The 17743-nt window shown below is 31.9% G+C and overlaps 1 protein-coding gene across 1 annotated transcript; it reads right to left on the reverse strand.

Moving 5' to 3' along the window:
• Window positions 1-5495: 5495 nt before the first annotated feature.
• On the reverse strand, window positions 5496-11399 carry LOC130817813 (pectin acetylesterase 6-like). The gene is made up of 11 exons (XM_057683722.1): window positions 10693-11399; window positions 9280-9362; window positions 8593-8722; window positions 8410-8483; window positions 7930-8141; window positions 7770-7830; window positions 7637-7690; window positions 7389-7466; window positions 7125-7230; window positions 6893-7038; window positions 5496-6189 (listed from the first exon to the last, which is right to left on the reverse strand). Exons 1-11 carry the CDS (start codon window positions 10877-10879, stop codon window positions 6082-6084), a joined length of 1239 nt encoding a protein of 412 aa, XP_057539705.1. The 5' UTR covers window positions 10880-11399; the 3' UTR covers window positions 5496-6081.
• Between the last annotated feature and the right edge of the window lie 6344 nt (window positions 11400-17743).

The raw sequence follows: 17743 nt of genomic DNA on the forward strand, positions 1-17743 counted from the left end.
ACCAATATATGCATCTTATGGTGATGTGATTTTTGATGGGAAGATAGGTATGTGGCCTTTTATAACTTAGGAACCTGCGAAGAGGAGCTCAAAGAACAGGAGGAGGGGAGAATTAGAAACTAAACCAATTCAATCAATCACCAAAGAGCATATGAGGGCAATGCTCATAACCAATGTCATATCAACATTCAGAGCTAAATGGCCTAGTGTACTTTCAAAAGACATTATCATTCAATAAGATAACTCAAAGCCTCACATAGCACCCAATGACAAGGATTTTGTTGATGAGCAACAAAAGATGGATTTAATATCCAACTTGTGCAACAACCACCAAATTCACCTGACATGAATGTCTTAGATCTTGGTTTCTTTAGATCCATTCAGGCATTACAATTTCAAAAGGCAACATACAATGTAAGACAATTATTAAGAGCTGTGAATTTGGCATTTGAGAATTTAAATCCTCGGTTTTTGAGATTTGTGTTCATTACCTTACAAGCTTGCATGATTGAAGTCATAAAAAAAGGGTGGTTTTGACTACCACATACCACACATGAACAAAACAAAACAAGCAAGAGATGAAACATCACCAAATTATTTGTTAGTGGACAAAGTCTTAGTTGTTGAATCACTTCAACACTTACTTACTAAGATGAGCTTTGAAACAATTAATGAATTAGTTAAAATGATTGGGTTTCAAGGGGTTGTTGAAGTGAGTGAACCAAAAATTCAAGTCACACAAGGCAGAATCAAAATGTACAACAACAACCAAACAACTAGCAACACATAAAGCAGCAAGGGAAGAATGCACATTTTGGACAGCAACTAACAGCCAACAACACAGCAATCAACCACACAGTTTTTGGATAGCTTTTGGATACATTTTGGAAAGCATTGTTTCAAATTCAAACAAGTATAAAAATTTATGTTGTTTATTGTGAAATAATTGTATTGAAATTATTGCGAAATGAAAACAGTGGTTGTTTAGTAGTTACTCTCAAGTTTAATTTTCATTCATTATTGAGTTAAAGCATTATTTTTATAAACATTTGGTTTTGGTGGCAATTGGTAGCCTCCAAGATCAAATCTGGTGGCAATACCAAGCTTCCTAAAATCAACAAATGAATACAATAATGCTTTGAATGTGGCCTAGAATATTTTCCCTCACTTAAGTTCATTGGGCATGTATTCATTAATGCATCAATTCAAACAACAAGCAAAAAATTCATTTCATCACTAGTCAAGAAAAATATGCAATCAAAAGACCATAAACATACTTGTAAACGAACTAAGGCTATCAAGTCATTCTTCCTCACAATCACTTTCAGCAAATACAACATCTATCTAGTTATACACATGGTCAGGATCGTTAGGTTCTGGAGTGTAAATGGTTTCACCCTTAGAATCCAATTCTCGACCCCAAAGTGGATTAGTCTCAACAGATGATTCATAGTCATCAGATTCATCAGGATAATTAGGGTAATCATTATCAACCCTTGTCGGTTTATCATCATCAACCCTTTTAGGGTTATCAACAAAAACCATTTTAGGGTTATCATCATCAAGAACCTTATCAGTGTTCATCAAACTATAACAACAAAAGATGAAACCAAAATTAGTAACCCAAAATCATAAACAACAAAACCCATAAAAACAAAGAACCAACTGAAAAACTAACCCAGATATGGAACTAAGTCGATGAAACAAAACACATGAACAAACAAGAAAAAAAATCAAATAAGTAATGAACCCAGAAATGTAGAACGAAAATCAAAAACAACAAAAAAAAGAACAAACTCGGATCCGAAACAAAAAACATAAATAAATAAATCATCAAGAACAAACCATCAAAATGAAGGAACCAAAAAAACAAGAAAAACACAATAAAAAACAAGCAAACCCAGAAATGTAGAACAAAAAAATAACCAAAACCAAAAGAATACCAAACAAAAACTGAGATTTTGAACAAACAAATAACAAAAACAAAAAAAAAAGGAAAAACCCACAGCAAGAACACAAAACAAATACTCAGATATTGAACAAACAAAGAACAAAAACCAAAAAAGCTTAACAAACCCACAACAAGAACACATACCGAAAACCCAAAACCTACAAACAAACTACAAAATCGAAGCATGCACATGAAAAAAACAAAGGAAAAAAACATCGATCTAGAATTACGTACCCAGATTTCGAAGAACAAACCCACAAAATCAAAGAACAACAAAATCGTAACATTCAAACAAAAAAATCGAAGAAAATGGAAGAACAAGAGGGAAAAAAACTAAAATAACATACCTAGGAATAGAAGAAAAACCAAACCCACAAAATCAAATAACAAACCCAAAAGAAAAAGAGAGGATATCAAAATCAGTGGTTAAAGTTCTTCAAAATCGAAGAAAAAAGCTAGAAGAACAAGAGATAATAGCAAAATCAATGAGTTAGGGTTCTTGAACATCGAAGAACAAGACAGAATAGTGGCTTAGGGTTCTTGAAACAACAAGAACACACCTAGAATAACAAGGGAAGGGGAAATGGGTTTTATAAAAAGGGAGCGAAGGGTTAATTTTGGGTGGGTAGGCAATTCAGATTAATGGGTTTAATAAAGAATATGTAAGGTTTAATTGGGGTTTGTTAGTTGAGGTTAAGAAGGGGATATTTGTAATATTTTAATGTAAGGGTAATGTGGTAATAAAGACATGCCATAAATAGAAATTGAATTAATAGGGTGACTTAATCCTATTTGAAAATGGGACTAATAGGGAGAATAGGAGGGAGTATCAATTTGTATAATTATTATTATATTTATAATTATAAAAATAAAATCATATATTATTTTTTTAATACAATTTTTATACTATAAAAAATATATGATTTTATTTCTTATTATTTTTAGATAAATTGGTGGCCACACCCTAGTGGGGATTTCGTCGCCTTTAGAGACCCATAATGTCACGGCTCTTTAGTCGCCATTGTCGACTCATTGGCTACTCTATTCCTCTGATCCCTACAAGCGACGTAGACCAAATTTTATTTGTTGACTACTTTTAACGTGACTTGAGGAGTATATGTATGAATGCACATAAGTTGTCCATTCTCTTTCTCCAACCCTAACTTTGTACGAAAATATTTAATTAATGACTATTGCTATGACTATTGTCGATAATTTATAGAGCTAAAACTAGAAGTTATTAAAAGTATGTAATAAGAGGAGTATATGCATGAATGCACATAAGTTGTTGTCTAGTGTGATTGATTCCCATGTGAAACAAATAATTGGGTCTTTCATGTTGTTTTCGCAAGGCCCTACCATTGTATAAAGGATAAACTATACAATCGTTGTTGTTATTATTTATTTATTTAATACTTGTCATACTAATAGCAAGAATCAAAAAGATTTGGTTGTTAATGAATTGGCTTAAGGAGTAAATTAAAAGAAATTATTAGGGCGGCATTCAATAGAACTAGCTTAGCTTGTAGGCTGTAGCTACTCTTCCCTTTCCTCTTTTAGCTGCTGGTTTTGTTTGTGGAAAAAAATGATATTAATAATTTTGTTTATCCACAGTGAATAATCTAATCTTTAATAATTCAATATTTACTCTTAGTTCGCTATAAATAATTCAATTTTTATTTTAGTTTGCTAGCAGCATATCTTATTATTACCTATTATTAGTAATATGGTATGTTATGTAATATGATATATTGTGGGTAAATTTATCACAAAGGTTAAATTATTGAAAAATAATCTAAATGTGGAATTATTCACAACAGATCAATAAAATGTAACATTATTAATGTTAAGTTTTCCTTCGTTTAATTACTTGTCTTTTGCATATTCTTGGGCTGCTGGTGGTTGTTTGTATTGATTATCATCGTTAAAAATATGAGTTAGTTTAGTGATTGTTAAAAATATGAGTTAAAAATATACTTTCTCCGTTTCAAAATACTTGCAACATTTGCTTTATTACGCAATCTAATACACTAATTCAATCCTTAATATCTCTAATTATGCACAATAAAAATTATAAAAATTTGATATTAATAATCTTTGCAATAAGACGAATCAAACAAGATATCATTTGAATATATTTTAACTTATAGATTCAAAATTAATCACAAATTAAGAGTGGTGAACGAATAGTGCCATATATCCTACTGTTGCAACTAATATGAAACAAAGGAAGGTATTTTATCATTAGGTCCAGTAGAAGCTTACCGATCGGCTGATTCGATTTGAATCTTAACTTAAAATAAGTGGTTTTAGATTGAGATTTTTGACCTAATTTAGTAAATACATCAAACCTACCTAATTTTTTTTATTAAATGGGTTAAGTACAAGTCAAAATTTTAAACCCAAAACTACCCTATTTAATTAAAGGACTTCATTTCAAGTTAAATCAATTAGTATAACCTGAACTTAATTCAATCAATATTTTCATTTTTTCATAGAAAATACAAAATAAACAACTCATGAACGAAAAAATAATCTTAAAGCCTAAAATAAGATGGACTCAATGTTAAAAACTCTAACGGCCCGTTTGGTACATGGTATTAGAGGGCGATAATGGTAATAAAATTAAGTAATAAAAAATTTGGTTGTTTGGATGCCTTCAATGGTAATGGATGGTAATAAAATAAGGTAATGAAATTACCAAAAAGGGCCATTTTTATTACCATCAAACAACTTGGTATTAGGCTGTAATGGTAATGAAGTATTACTATGATAATAAAATAAGATAATATTATTTCGAGCTGAAGAAAAAAATAATGAAGAAAAAAAAGGTAATGTATGTAATTATCCAAAAAATATTATTATTATTAAAAAAAGAATCATTAAATAGAATAATTTAGATACAATAATGCTTTTAGATACAAATATACAATAATGAAACTAAGAGTCATTACCATTTTTTATTACTAACAACCAAATGCAATGAAATATTATCTTTCATTACCATTCTTTAATCATGCACACCAAACAAAAGAATCTTCATTACCCAATCTCATATCCATTCCTTCATTACTATTGCCATTACAATATTTCATTCCCATTACTTCATTAGCATCAACCAAAAGGGCCGTAAAATGAAAACAAAAATCTTTAAACGAGTTAAATATGTCAAAATCAGGTTGACCGAATCAATTGTATATCAGGTCAGAGTTATAATTTTCGACCCAATTCTATAAATCAATTTGGTTTGGATCAAGGGTTTGATTATATATAACTCAAACACAAACTGGTCCAATCTGATCATTTTGACAACCTATTTATCTTAATAGAGATGGCGCATGCAATATGAAGACAATTGTTGAAAGGAAATTGGCCAAGTCGTAACTAGAAGGGTTCAAAACGAATCCAACAATTCAGTATTTATCCAACCTTATAAACAAATTTGATTTTAAACAGACTTTAAAATGGATTTAAATAATGTAAATTCAATATGGACACAAACTCTTAACTCAAAATATATTATAGAACATATTTTAGAGTATCAATTAAAAATTTTAAGCTTGGTAGTTATAGTTTCATAATATACCACTTAAAATAACAGGTGGATAGGCTTCAAACCCTTAACTAAAGCATTTAATAGCAAGTTAATAAACCAATTCAACCAGAAAATTAAGCTTAAAGTTGAGACTCCTTTATATCTTATGACTTACACACACTATCAAAAGACACAAAAAGTAGAACATAAACATTCACCGGATAACCACAACAAAGACAATACTACATATCATATAAAACTGAATCAAATGCTTTTTCTAGTTAATGAATACTTTTTCATGACCAGGTATTGAAGCTTCATTTCCTCAAACACAAAGTTATATACTTTTGAAACAATGCCTCAGAGATAAAATGACTCTCTTAAGGTTGCTAAGAAGAGGAACCACTTTAAGAATACGATTAGGAAAACCGACTTTTCGGCCCCTATTATCAAATCAAGATCTTAGCTAATTATTGAGTAACATCAAAATACAATTACGACTTGAATGAGCAGCAGAATTAGCAGCAACGCGGTGTTGTAATGAATCCCTGAGGCAGACGAAGATGAGAATGAAGCTACCGGTGATGAGTCTGTCTCATCGAAAAATCAAGTTGTGACAAGTAGTATCACAAGGGTATGCACAATCAATAAGTTTAATGGGCATTCGGTCAAAGTACCAGTCTCCAACAGCTATGGCCACAGGCTGCAAATCATTTCACACAAACCAAATATCACTGAATCGTGTTCAAAAAAAAAAAAATCAAACATAATTCGCTAGTTAGTTCGCCTTTTGAATTTACGATGTGCTCAAAATGGTTCAAAAATAGCCTAAAACCGATCATAATTCACTTTTTATTTGCGATTCACGAGGCGATTAGCAGATCATGCTGTTTACGTATGGTGTGTTCAAGGAGATTTTTGTGTAGCCATATGAGACAATGAATTCTGTACACAGAATATATCACGGATTGAGTTCTTGATTACTATCTTAATCAACAAATTGGTCCACAAAGTCAATAATTGTGAAATGTTTATAAATGTATAAAATATTATGCATTATGGTCTATCATCAATAAGATAAGACTCAAATCTTATGTTCCTAAGCAAGTTATCTTTTGGTAATATTCTGTAACCTTCCTAACAATTCTCCCTAAATGAAGCACATGCAAGCCTTCCCCACATTCAGATCCCACCCCCAAGAGGCCAGAGCTTGTTCTTCCTCTCTAACATCGAAAAATAATCGTACTCTAGCGATTGGCAAATGAGACAACATCGGGTGATGATGAACTCACAATGTAAGACAACACAACTTAATTATTGACCGATAGATTTTATATTGAATATTTCACAAACTAAAATTCGATGTCTGCTAATGAATGCTCCAAAAAACTGACAGATTCAAGTACCTTGTTTTGGAGAACAGGAGATTCATCGGCAAACCATGTGTCCTGCCTCTCCGTTTGGCAATGAGCAAAACAAGAATTGATGAAAAGTCCAGTTTGCCGGGATGCTCTGAAAGCTTTTACGGAATTTAGCATTTGAACTCTGAATTCTGCAGCAGGATATTATAAGAAATTTGAGACGGTTGTTACAGAAGTGTTGTGAAATAGAATTGATTGAAGTTGAGGAGAAATTTACTCTGAAAAAATTGCATCTGTGATGCAGAACATTGTGCATGGTTCATTTTGCATTCATCCCACAAGTGATGAGGATCAGCTGATCTTGGAGCTAAACTCGCCTGAACCTGATTTCAGTAACAAAAATTTATATATTCAGAACTAGAATATTTTTCTAGACAGATTAAACAGCTTTAGCACTAATTCAAATATAATAATAATAATAATAATAATAATAATAATAATAATAATAATAATAATAATAATAATAAAATAATCAGCAAACCTGCCACGCATCATAAGCCGCATTGAGGATGAATAAAGGTGTCGTAATGTTGGCGATTAAATTTTGAGGGAAAAAACACTGCACACACACAGACAGACAATAACGAGTTGTATTTAGCTGCAACGGAATTTTAAAAAACAACCAGGAAAAATAATACACGCCGTCTCAGCTAAAACAACAAAAAAGAAAACTCCGACTTAACATTCACTTTTCAAACATGTTTTTGAAAAAAATGGAAGTAGGATTACCGAAGTTGGATCCAAGCGGTTAGTACAGGAAGGGGGCAAATTCTTCCCTACACCCTGCATGACATAAAAGATTACAAAAAAGCTACTTGAGCGTAACATTTTCATAAGAGAAAACATAAGAACACATTCTTACCAAGTAGGTAACGGCACCATGGTAGAAGTCTCTTAAGGTATGTCCTCCTGAAACATCCATTCTGGAATGCCATCATGTCAAAATTATATCTTAATATTTGGTTTCATACAGAAAATTACATTTCCTGACGGTACGAACAGTAACTAAAATAGCTACTTACGCATCAAGGAAGAGTCCTGCATCACTCAGGCACTTCACTTTTGTTTCTCCTGGAAACAAGTCTTTGAATTCATCACAGTGCAATATAGATGCTAAACCCCCAGCAGAACACCCAGAAAGAAGAACCTGATCAGCGTTTCGCATTCCCTTCCCCATGAATTCTTCCATGGCAACTGAAAATATACGTTGACCTCTAAAATACAACTGGTGAACCTACACATATTTGCAACTAACAACTATTGGATAGCTTATAAAAACCTCTACGGAAATGCAAATTTGGAAACTACCAATTTTTAATCGATCTTATTTAAAACTTAAATGCTAATATCCTATTCCCTCGGCTTCAGTTTGTTGATTAAACTTTGAGAAAAAGCTGTCACAATTTTGGTCAAAGCGTAACCCACAAACTGAAACTGAGGGAATACTAAAGATTCATTGTTGAAATGTATTCTAAAAAGTTTTGCAATGAAATTGAACAAACCTCATCTTGGCCTTCACTAGCAAAAGAGGCACCATCACAATATCGAAGCTTTATTCTATTCCAATTGAAAAAATCTGGACATATATATAATAACCTTTAGTTAAATTTTTGAGGAAGAAATTGATTACAAAGATAATTAGACGTTTTTTAGAACTCAATGCGAAGGAAAATAGAAATAGTGACCTGGATTTTCCTCAGGCTTATTGCTCAATATTCCGGTGAATGCTAAGCTCTTTTCCATATACTTAGATGACCCACGTCGAGTGGTTTTCCTGTATACACATGTTCTAACATTATTACACCAGCCTCCTCCCTGCACCACATAGCAACAATGCAGCTCAATAACCTTATTGAGACCAACCTAGAGTCTAAAGTACGCTGTAAGCACAGGAATGACAATTTTCTAGTTCAAAAGCAATACCAACTTCTAATGCAAGATGCAGAAATCCAACCACATTAAACACTTGCAGACCAAGGATTTCAACATAAACAAGAGAAAGAAACATTAAGAAAACCAAAAGTCGATACATATCATATACAAGTAGTATTGATTTATAATCTAATCAATAAAACTTTGAAGTCGAGACGTTTTCCTGTATAAACATCATCATCATCATTATACCCAGTGTATCCCACTCATAGAAAACTATGGTTAGGGTCTAGGGAGGGAAAAAAGACGGTAACTCATACCCATAAAGGAGAGTGCGGTCAAAGAGTCTCTCGGCTCAATAAGGGTCTTCATGATATTATTATTACACCAGCCTCCTTCATGATATATACTCATACAAAGGATGTACAAAGAAAACAAAAATGCAAAGTAGTTTAGTGCTCTAGGTAGAAATGCATTAAGTACATGTATATACAACATACTTCTAACTGAATAAGCCAACTGTTGGCCCCTGACCCGAATCCATGGTCCCAATGATATGCAGGCAATGTTCCGTCCAGGCAAACTGCAAAAATGAAGAGAACACTATTGAAGTAAAAATGCATTGTTCATATCATCAAATATGTTCTTCATCCCCTAAGGACTAAGACATAAAACTTTTTATGAATTAAAACTAAAACAATTGAAGTCATCATGGATGTATCATAAGAACAGAAAATAATCTTCTTTTTTCTTTTTAAAGCCTTAAACCCAAAAGATTGGGTCGGTAAGCTTCAGCGACATGCGCCAATAGATCAATCCCAGATGCTACAGCTTTGAACCAATCAAAAACAAGCTGCCAAATGTTATAATTCATCAATTCATCATAAGAAACCTAAAGTCAATCTGCACTAAATACACTTCAAATTAGACCAGTGTCACATGATTCGTTAATCGTCTTGCGAATCACAAATCGGAAAAAGCGAATTACGGTCGGTTTTAGGCTATTACTGAAAAATTTTGAGCAAATTGCGAATCCAAAAGGTGAACTAACTAGCGAATTATGTTTTACTAAATAAGACAATTGATTGCTAATTAACCAAAAAAAGACTGGACCTACTCACTCCTTAACAATTGTGTAACAAAACTAAAAATCCTTGTCATTATCATCATATTAAGTGGATTCCTGCATTGTGAGTGACTTTGTAGAAGAACTAGCTTTTTCTACAAGAGTTAGAAACTATACATCAAACAAGAATCATGTGAATGAAAAAGAAAAAGAATAAAAAACTGAAAACTTATATGCATTCTTTTAAGCCGAGGCTCATTAATTGAGAAATATGTTCCATTAATATAACAGTCAGAACACAACACTATTTATATAAGGAAGCCACAATTCAATTAGCCTCCGCACATGAAATTCAGATAGTAACAACAGATGCAATTTAAACCACAATTTCTTAACCTAAACAAAGGGTTTTGCAAATTAGCTTATTGAGCAATTTTAACTTTTTTATATAAATAGAGGGTTGGATAGTCAAATCAGCTGGTTTGGTGGGTTTGGTGAATTAATTGGTTGAAATAGCTTATTAATACGAATAAGCTGTTTTTGAACAAACTGTTTATAGCAGTGAATTCAAAATCAGCTGGTCAAAGCCATTATCAACTACCGGCTATCAGCCATTTACCAAACACCTCAATGAATTTCACTCTTTTATGACTCCACACCAATCCAATACAACAAACAGAAGAAATTCTTCACTTATTCCAAGTAATTTAGTGGTACAAACTACAAACCGAAAAGATCCAAACTTTCCATCAAAAATTAAACTTTTAAAAGCAAAATCCAATAAACTAAAGGAACAGCAGTAATATAAAGTACAAAACAGCAAAACTTGAATAGAATTTCCCATCACCTGCACCCTTTGAATCAGCTCCATCAATAAGTGTAATAGGAACCATAAGAGGTTGAGGAGCATCAGAAACTTCATAAGACTCCATGTATGAAATGTGACTCACATTTGAATATTCAAACCCTTCAACAATTACCAATAATGTAACAAAATAAACCAAACCCAGAAAAACCCATTTCCAAAAATCCATTTTTTTCACAAACTTTTTGGTTAATCAGTGTACAACAACAGCTCAAATGTATTTACCCACAAATTCTTTTTCAAAAGAATCAAATTCCCAGGAGTTTTAATGTGAATGTAATTAAGATTATACAATATCTGATTTATTTCTTCAAAAAATTATATCTTTTCATTTATTTCTACTTCCAGCACTAAAAAATAAATTTTTTATGGAATAAAATGAATGTTTGTGGAGCACGAATCAGTGAAGTAAGGAATGGTATTAGTACGGATAGAGAATCCAGTAAGATCCGTGTTTTAGGGAAGATTTAACAGAGAAAAAAAACATCACAAAAAAAATACTCCTACAAAGTTAAGTAAGAGAGGATCTTGGTAATGTGGGTAAAGATTTGCGCATGCTAAATAATTTATAAAAAAATTCAAGGGAAATAATTTAATTTGTATTTTTTTTAATTTTATTTTTAATTTGTTTGTTGTGGGCGTTATATTATTTTTATAAGTTAATACGGATGCTCACGCATAGAATCTACAGATGGGAAGGCAAGTGGAAGAACTACTGGTGAGAAGCTCACTGAAGGCTTAAGCTTTATGTTAGTGTCACTTGAAGGTGATACCTGTATATCACCGTCAATATCAAGGCCGTTGGCGTTGTATTGTTGATTTTGATCGTCGTCATGATTTCGCCTACGCAAAATTTCGTGTACGAAGAGGTCACGTTAACATTTATTCGAGTTAATGCGAGTCCATAAAATAAAGTTAGTAAGCAATTCTGGCAAAACGGTCGATCGAACGGGTTCGGTTGGATTATTTCGCTTGTGTCATTTTCGGGTTGTGGTCATTTTCGGATTGGGTCACTCCCGATTTCTGGTTGGTCAGTCTAACTCAACAGGTTATGAGTTATAAAATTTAAAAATTGATTTTTTCATTTTTTATTATTTATGAAACTTTTTCAAAAGGGAAATTCACGTATTAACTCTGAGGTATTGGGTTTTCCACATAGTAACCAAAGCATTTTAGAAATCCACATGGTAACTAAGAGGTTTACCAAATTCTTTCTCCGTAACCTTTTTACACAGAAAATGTTTAAAAACGCCAATTACAAAGCTTAAACCTTGTTGTACGCCTACTTATTCTTTTCACCATATCAAATTACATCAGTTTCATAAATCATAAACCCTAACATTTTTCCCCCAAATTCAAACCCTAGTTTTTTTAATTCTTTTCTACTATCAAATTATGAAATTGATACCATTTGATTTGATGAAACGAATAAATAGACGTACAGTAAGGTTTAAGCTTTTTAATTAACGTTTTCAAAGTTTTTTGTGTAAAAAGGTCAAGGAGAAAGAATTTGATAAATTTCAAGGTTACCGCGTGGATTTTTAAAAAGTTTGGTTAACACATGGAAAACCCAATATCTCTAGGTTACCATGTGGAATTTCTACACCTCAAGGTTAGCACGTGGTATTTCTCTAAAAAAAATATTTCTCATCCCTCTGACATTAATCCACATATCAATTGATGCAATATTAAAGCCTTCTGTAATTAAATTCAAGTTATAAGAAACCAGAAATTGCGACGCTCGTGTTTAAAACTTTAAATCTCTATGTATAGTTGCATTTGTGAAATATGCGTCACATTAGAGAAATCAGATGTACGATTTTCAAAAAATAGTTGGTATCTCGGGTTCATTTAAGTGTAAGGAAAATAGGGGAATTAATACTTATTTTGAAAGACTTGTAAGATACGCGCTTCATAAAAGTTTTTGTGTTTATTAGAAGGTGTTCTCTTCAACTTATTTTTTTGACTTATTACTTATTCTTATTGGAATCAGATCAGATCAGATCAAATCAGATCAGAACTATTCAGATCAAATCAGATCAGAACTATTCAGATTAGATCAGAAAGTTTCAGATCAGACCAGACCAGATCAGACCAAATCAGACCAGATTAGATCAGATCAGACCAGACCAGATCAGATTAGATCAAAACATACCATTATTATTATTATTATTATTATTATTATTATTATTATTATTAATCATCGACACATATACATTAATGAGGTTAAGAAAGAGGTCCACCAGGAGTATAATTAGACACGTATTACATTAAATTAATTACTTGTATCATGTTATTGTTTAAGAACCAGGAGTATAAACTTTGGAAATGAGATTTAAGAACCAGGAGTATAAATATTGATGTCATCGTACGTTGACTTACAACTACCTTTTCTTATTTCTATTAGCTTCTCGCAATTAATGATGTATCTAATATTTTCCTGTTGTATTGAAGAGCCATCAGTAAATACTTCACCTTTTCTCATTTCTATTACCTAACATTTTATATAACTATATAAACATGTATCAAGTAAATATGCATTTCCTGTAATTTCAAGTTCTTCACCGGTGGATCAAGAGAAAGAAATAAAGAAATCAGTTCACAAGAATACAACAAAATATTGTAAGTTTTATGATATGTGTGTGTGTGTGTCTATATATATATATATATATATATATATATATATATATATATATATATATATATATATATATATATATATATATATATATATATATATATATATATATATATAAATATATATATATATATAAATATATATATATATATATATATATATATATATATATATATATATATATATATGTATTTATTTGTAGATTTTTTATTAATACTACTATTATTAATAACAAACTCAATGAAACCAAATCAAATCAGATCAGACCAGACCAAACCAGATCAGATCAAACCAGTCCAGATCAGATCAGATCAGAAAGATTCAGATCAGATCAGACTGAATTAGACCAGATCAGATCAGATCAGATCAGACCTTAGTAAATTCAGATCAGATCCAATCAGATCAGACGAAGAGAATAGGTCCTTAAAGTTGTAACATTAGATAAAAATGACATTAATATCTTCCCATTTCCTCATAAAAAAATATCTTCTCAATTTTCATGTTGGAAAGATGTACAATTAACTAAGTACTTATTTCGACTTATTAGATACGCGTTTTATAATTTAGGATAGCGACATTCCTTTTTTGAAAAGCTCATTCAAATGTGCAAAGCGTTCTTATATTTTATATCGATTTACTTACTAAAATGTAGAAGAATTAAAAACTCATATAACTGATTAAACAAGATATATGTATTCAATTAAGATGATTATAACGTCCTTTTTTAAAAGAAAAATATTTAAAAAAGAAATTTAAAAAAATAAGTGTACATCAGTTACAATGCTACACCGTGTAACTTCCCAATAAAAATACACCTTGTAGCTTCCTAATAAATGTCGCGGTTTTAGTTTACATTTTCCATTAAAATACTGTAAGTTCCCAATTAGTATGAGTTTTGATCGGGACTTACGTCCTTCAATAGTAATTCCGCAAGTGCACGGCGTAGTGTAGTACATCGGCAAGTACGGGTCGAGTCCACAAGGAGTGAGGTGTATATCTTGAGATTCTCAATCAATTAGTTGGTTCAACAATGTATATATAGATGTTTGTTGGTGTAATTAACTAAAACAAGCAAATAAAGACTAGAGCTAAAATAAAGTATATAACAAGTAAAGGTGCTAATTAACCAAGAACGTAAGATTAAAGGCAATACAAACACATTAAAAGGTAATATGATGATGAAGACTCAAAAACTAGGCTTTCTCACTAAAGTAGTGTTTACTAATCTTCAACCTAAGGTCATGGATATGGGTTAAGGGGAAGAACGCATCTTGGATACTAATGTTATCTCTCGAGCAACAAAAGCTTCCTATAACATACTCAACTACCTATTGTCATCAAGCTAAACATAATTTTAAGACATGGAGCACATATTCATCATTTCCAATCAAAACATCTACCTATTCTCATGAAAAATGATTCAATTTTAAGCATAGACTAGCATTAGAAATCGACTCTCGCCCTCAATCCAATGACACTACAATAATAGCAAAATCCATCTCAAACCATAAACAACACAATCAAGCTAAAGGTAATAATACCTAGCCTATACCAAATTGAACTACTCACTCATAATAAAATTAAACATAACTAAAGACATTGAATTCATGATAAATACTAGTAACAACAACCAAATCAAAAGCAATGAAGTGTAGAGAATAGGAATTATTAGCTTGGAATTCAATCCAGGAAGACAACCAAATGTGGAATTAATGAATGCCAATGACTACCTCCATAAAGCTTCAATTGCAATTCAAATGCTTGATGAAATGCTTCAATAGAATTAACTTAATCTCAATTACATTAATGTATCAAATGATCTTCAATGATGAGCAAATCAAAAGCTTCAATTATATAATAAGTGTTTTAGTAGAAAAATGCAATAAAAAATACAGGACTATATGGAAAGTACATAAGGAAGTTTAAAACTAACAAATAACAACGAAAGCTTAAAGTATAGAAAAATAAGTTATAGAAAGATTGAATGATTTGCTTGAGCCTTCTTCTTCATTATTTATAGGAGGGAGGACAAGTGGTGGGTGGTGGCTTCATGATTTCTCCACCACCCTATGTGTGAGACAGGTAGGCTATAGATGGGTGGCAAATAGGGGTGGTGGAGCAGTAGAGTATGAGAGGCGGAAGAAATGGGTAGGGTATCCAATCAACAGCTTTTAAAAGCGTAATTATTACTGATCGCCCAAATTGCTCAACCCGAGCCAGTCCGCTCGACCGAGCGAGCGAGCTCGACCAATTGAAAATGCTTTTATCGACAATCTGAAGCTACTGGAAGTGAATAGTACTTTCGCTTGACTCGAGCCAACTTCGCTCGACCGGGTCAAGTAGCCTTCAGGATGGTCCTGCTCAGCTTCTATCTCTAATGCAAGTCTTTTGTATGCTCGAGCATGCTTGGCTCAATCCAATTTTGGTCGAGTGGGCTTAAAATGGCCTACTTTAGCTCCTTTTGGCCTTGTTTCCTTGACTTAGGTCATCAAGGCTTTGATTACTTGAGCTTCCAGAGTTAAGTGAGTATTGTATTCGCCAAATGTACTTGGTTTGTGATTGATTTTGATGAATATTACCTAAAATGCACAAAAACGTCAAAATATCCAACCAAGCATAAAATCCCAAATAAAGCAAGCATAGTTACGCAAAATCCCAATATAATAAAGCCAAATAATGAGGTTAAAATATAAATAAAATGCAGCTAACAAACTCCCCCTAAGCCAAACTCTGCTTGTCCTCAAGCAAGTGTATAGTCAACATTAAGAAGTAAGACCAAGAACAACAACAATGCACAAAATGGATTTAGGCAACCTATAAAAATGAGAGCACAAGCCACGAATATCAAAAGGTGTATGACAGGTCACCAATGTAGCAGGAGCGACATTCTCGATACATAATTAACATTAATAATTATACTTAAGATAAATAATGCAAAAGTGTAAAACGCCGAATTGCTAAAAACCATTTAAACTAAAACCATTTAAAATACAAGTTAAAAATCTTACAATTGAGAAAATATAGCATAAGGTTTGCTTAAATACAATAAAAGAAAACATAAGTACAATATAGTCATCAAAGTCATCAAGTAAAATTAATGGAGCTAAGTCCTCGATAGAATAATTAAGGTTGCAGACTGGATCAAAACCTGAGGTAATTTTTCCTGGAAAATACTACCATTCATAATACGGATGACAGCCGATTGAATTGGTCAGCGATAAAGCCGAGTACAATTTCCTCAACAAGCTTATGATGCGATAGTTAAATCATACTTACAAAATAATCATCAAGCACGATATAGAAGGTTATTACTCATTATTGACCTTTATTAAGCCATTAAGTTACATTCTCAATACTTGCGTAAGTTCATTACTGTTACTAAATACTTGGTAACCTTAATGCTTATTCAATCAAATTCGATTAAGCCTCATAACTTTACCATCATAGCACATCACAAGATCACAACAATAATGACAACTGATGTATGTAAGGGTCTTGTTAGGTGAGGACCGTAGTCCTAAACCCTAACTGTGGCAGGAGTCGTCATTCCTCTCAATATTGTTATGCTCGAGAGTCCACAGGACGGGTTCCTCTCGGACCCCTTATCTCACACCGCATTTTACGTGTCGGCTAACACGGACGCGGGGATTTTACATGCCGGTCCATGGTTCGACGTTACCTTACTATCAAAGTCATACAATCAATATCATGCAATATCAAACAACACTTTAAACCGAAATAGTTTACATTCTTATAAGTCAAACTTCCACTAGTCAAAATTTTCACAATTCTACCCTTTTAATAGAAACAAATTACTAGTATCTAATAAATTAATATTAATTAAATAATAAATTTTCGTAGCTATACTAAGATTCCTGAGGCTAAACTAAGTCATTATTATGTCATAAATAATCATAAAAGTCAAGGGTAATATTTATAAGTACTTAATAACGTATTTTATCAAATAACCAAATAAAATAGTAAAACAGATTTATCATAACTATGAAAAATAATCTGAAAAGTTATTAAGGCTCCAAAATCTAAATTAGATGAGTTTTTGACTAAAAGGTTCAAGAAAAACAACGCTAAGCATTTCAACAAATTAGTTTGACTATTTTACCGATAAACTGATTAATAATTCTTCATAATTACTTGAGTCCAAAATAAAAATTTTATCAAAACACCAAGATGATGTGGAATCATTTTAAAGAGATAAGTTTATTTAGCCAATAAAATTCATGATTATTATTTTAAATAATTCATACAATCATTTTAGCCATAAATCGATATACAAAAAAATAATTAAAGTCCATAGGGTCCACGACAATTTGCTCAAAGGTCATCATGTGATTCAACATGTTATAGAAGTATGCCAAAAAGTAACAAGTTAAGAAG

Source organism: Amaranthus tricolor, chromosome 7 (assembly GCF_026212465.1).
Source record: "Amaranthus tricolor cultivar Red isolate AtriRed21 chromosome 7, ASM2621246v1, whole genome shotgun sequence".
In the NCBI taxonomy this organism is placed as follows: domain Eukaryota; kingdom Viridiplantae; phylum Streptophyta; class Magnoliopsida; order Caryophyllales; family Amaranthaceae; genus Amaranthus; species Amaranthus tricolor.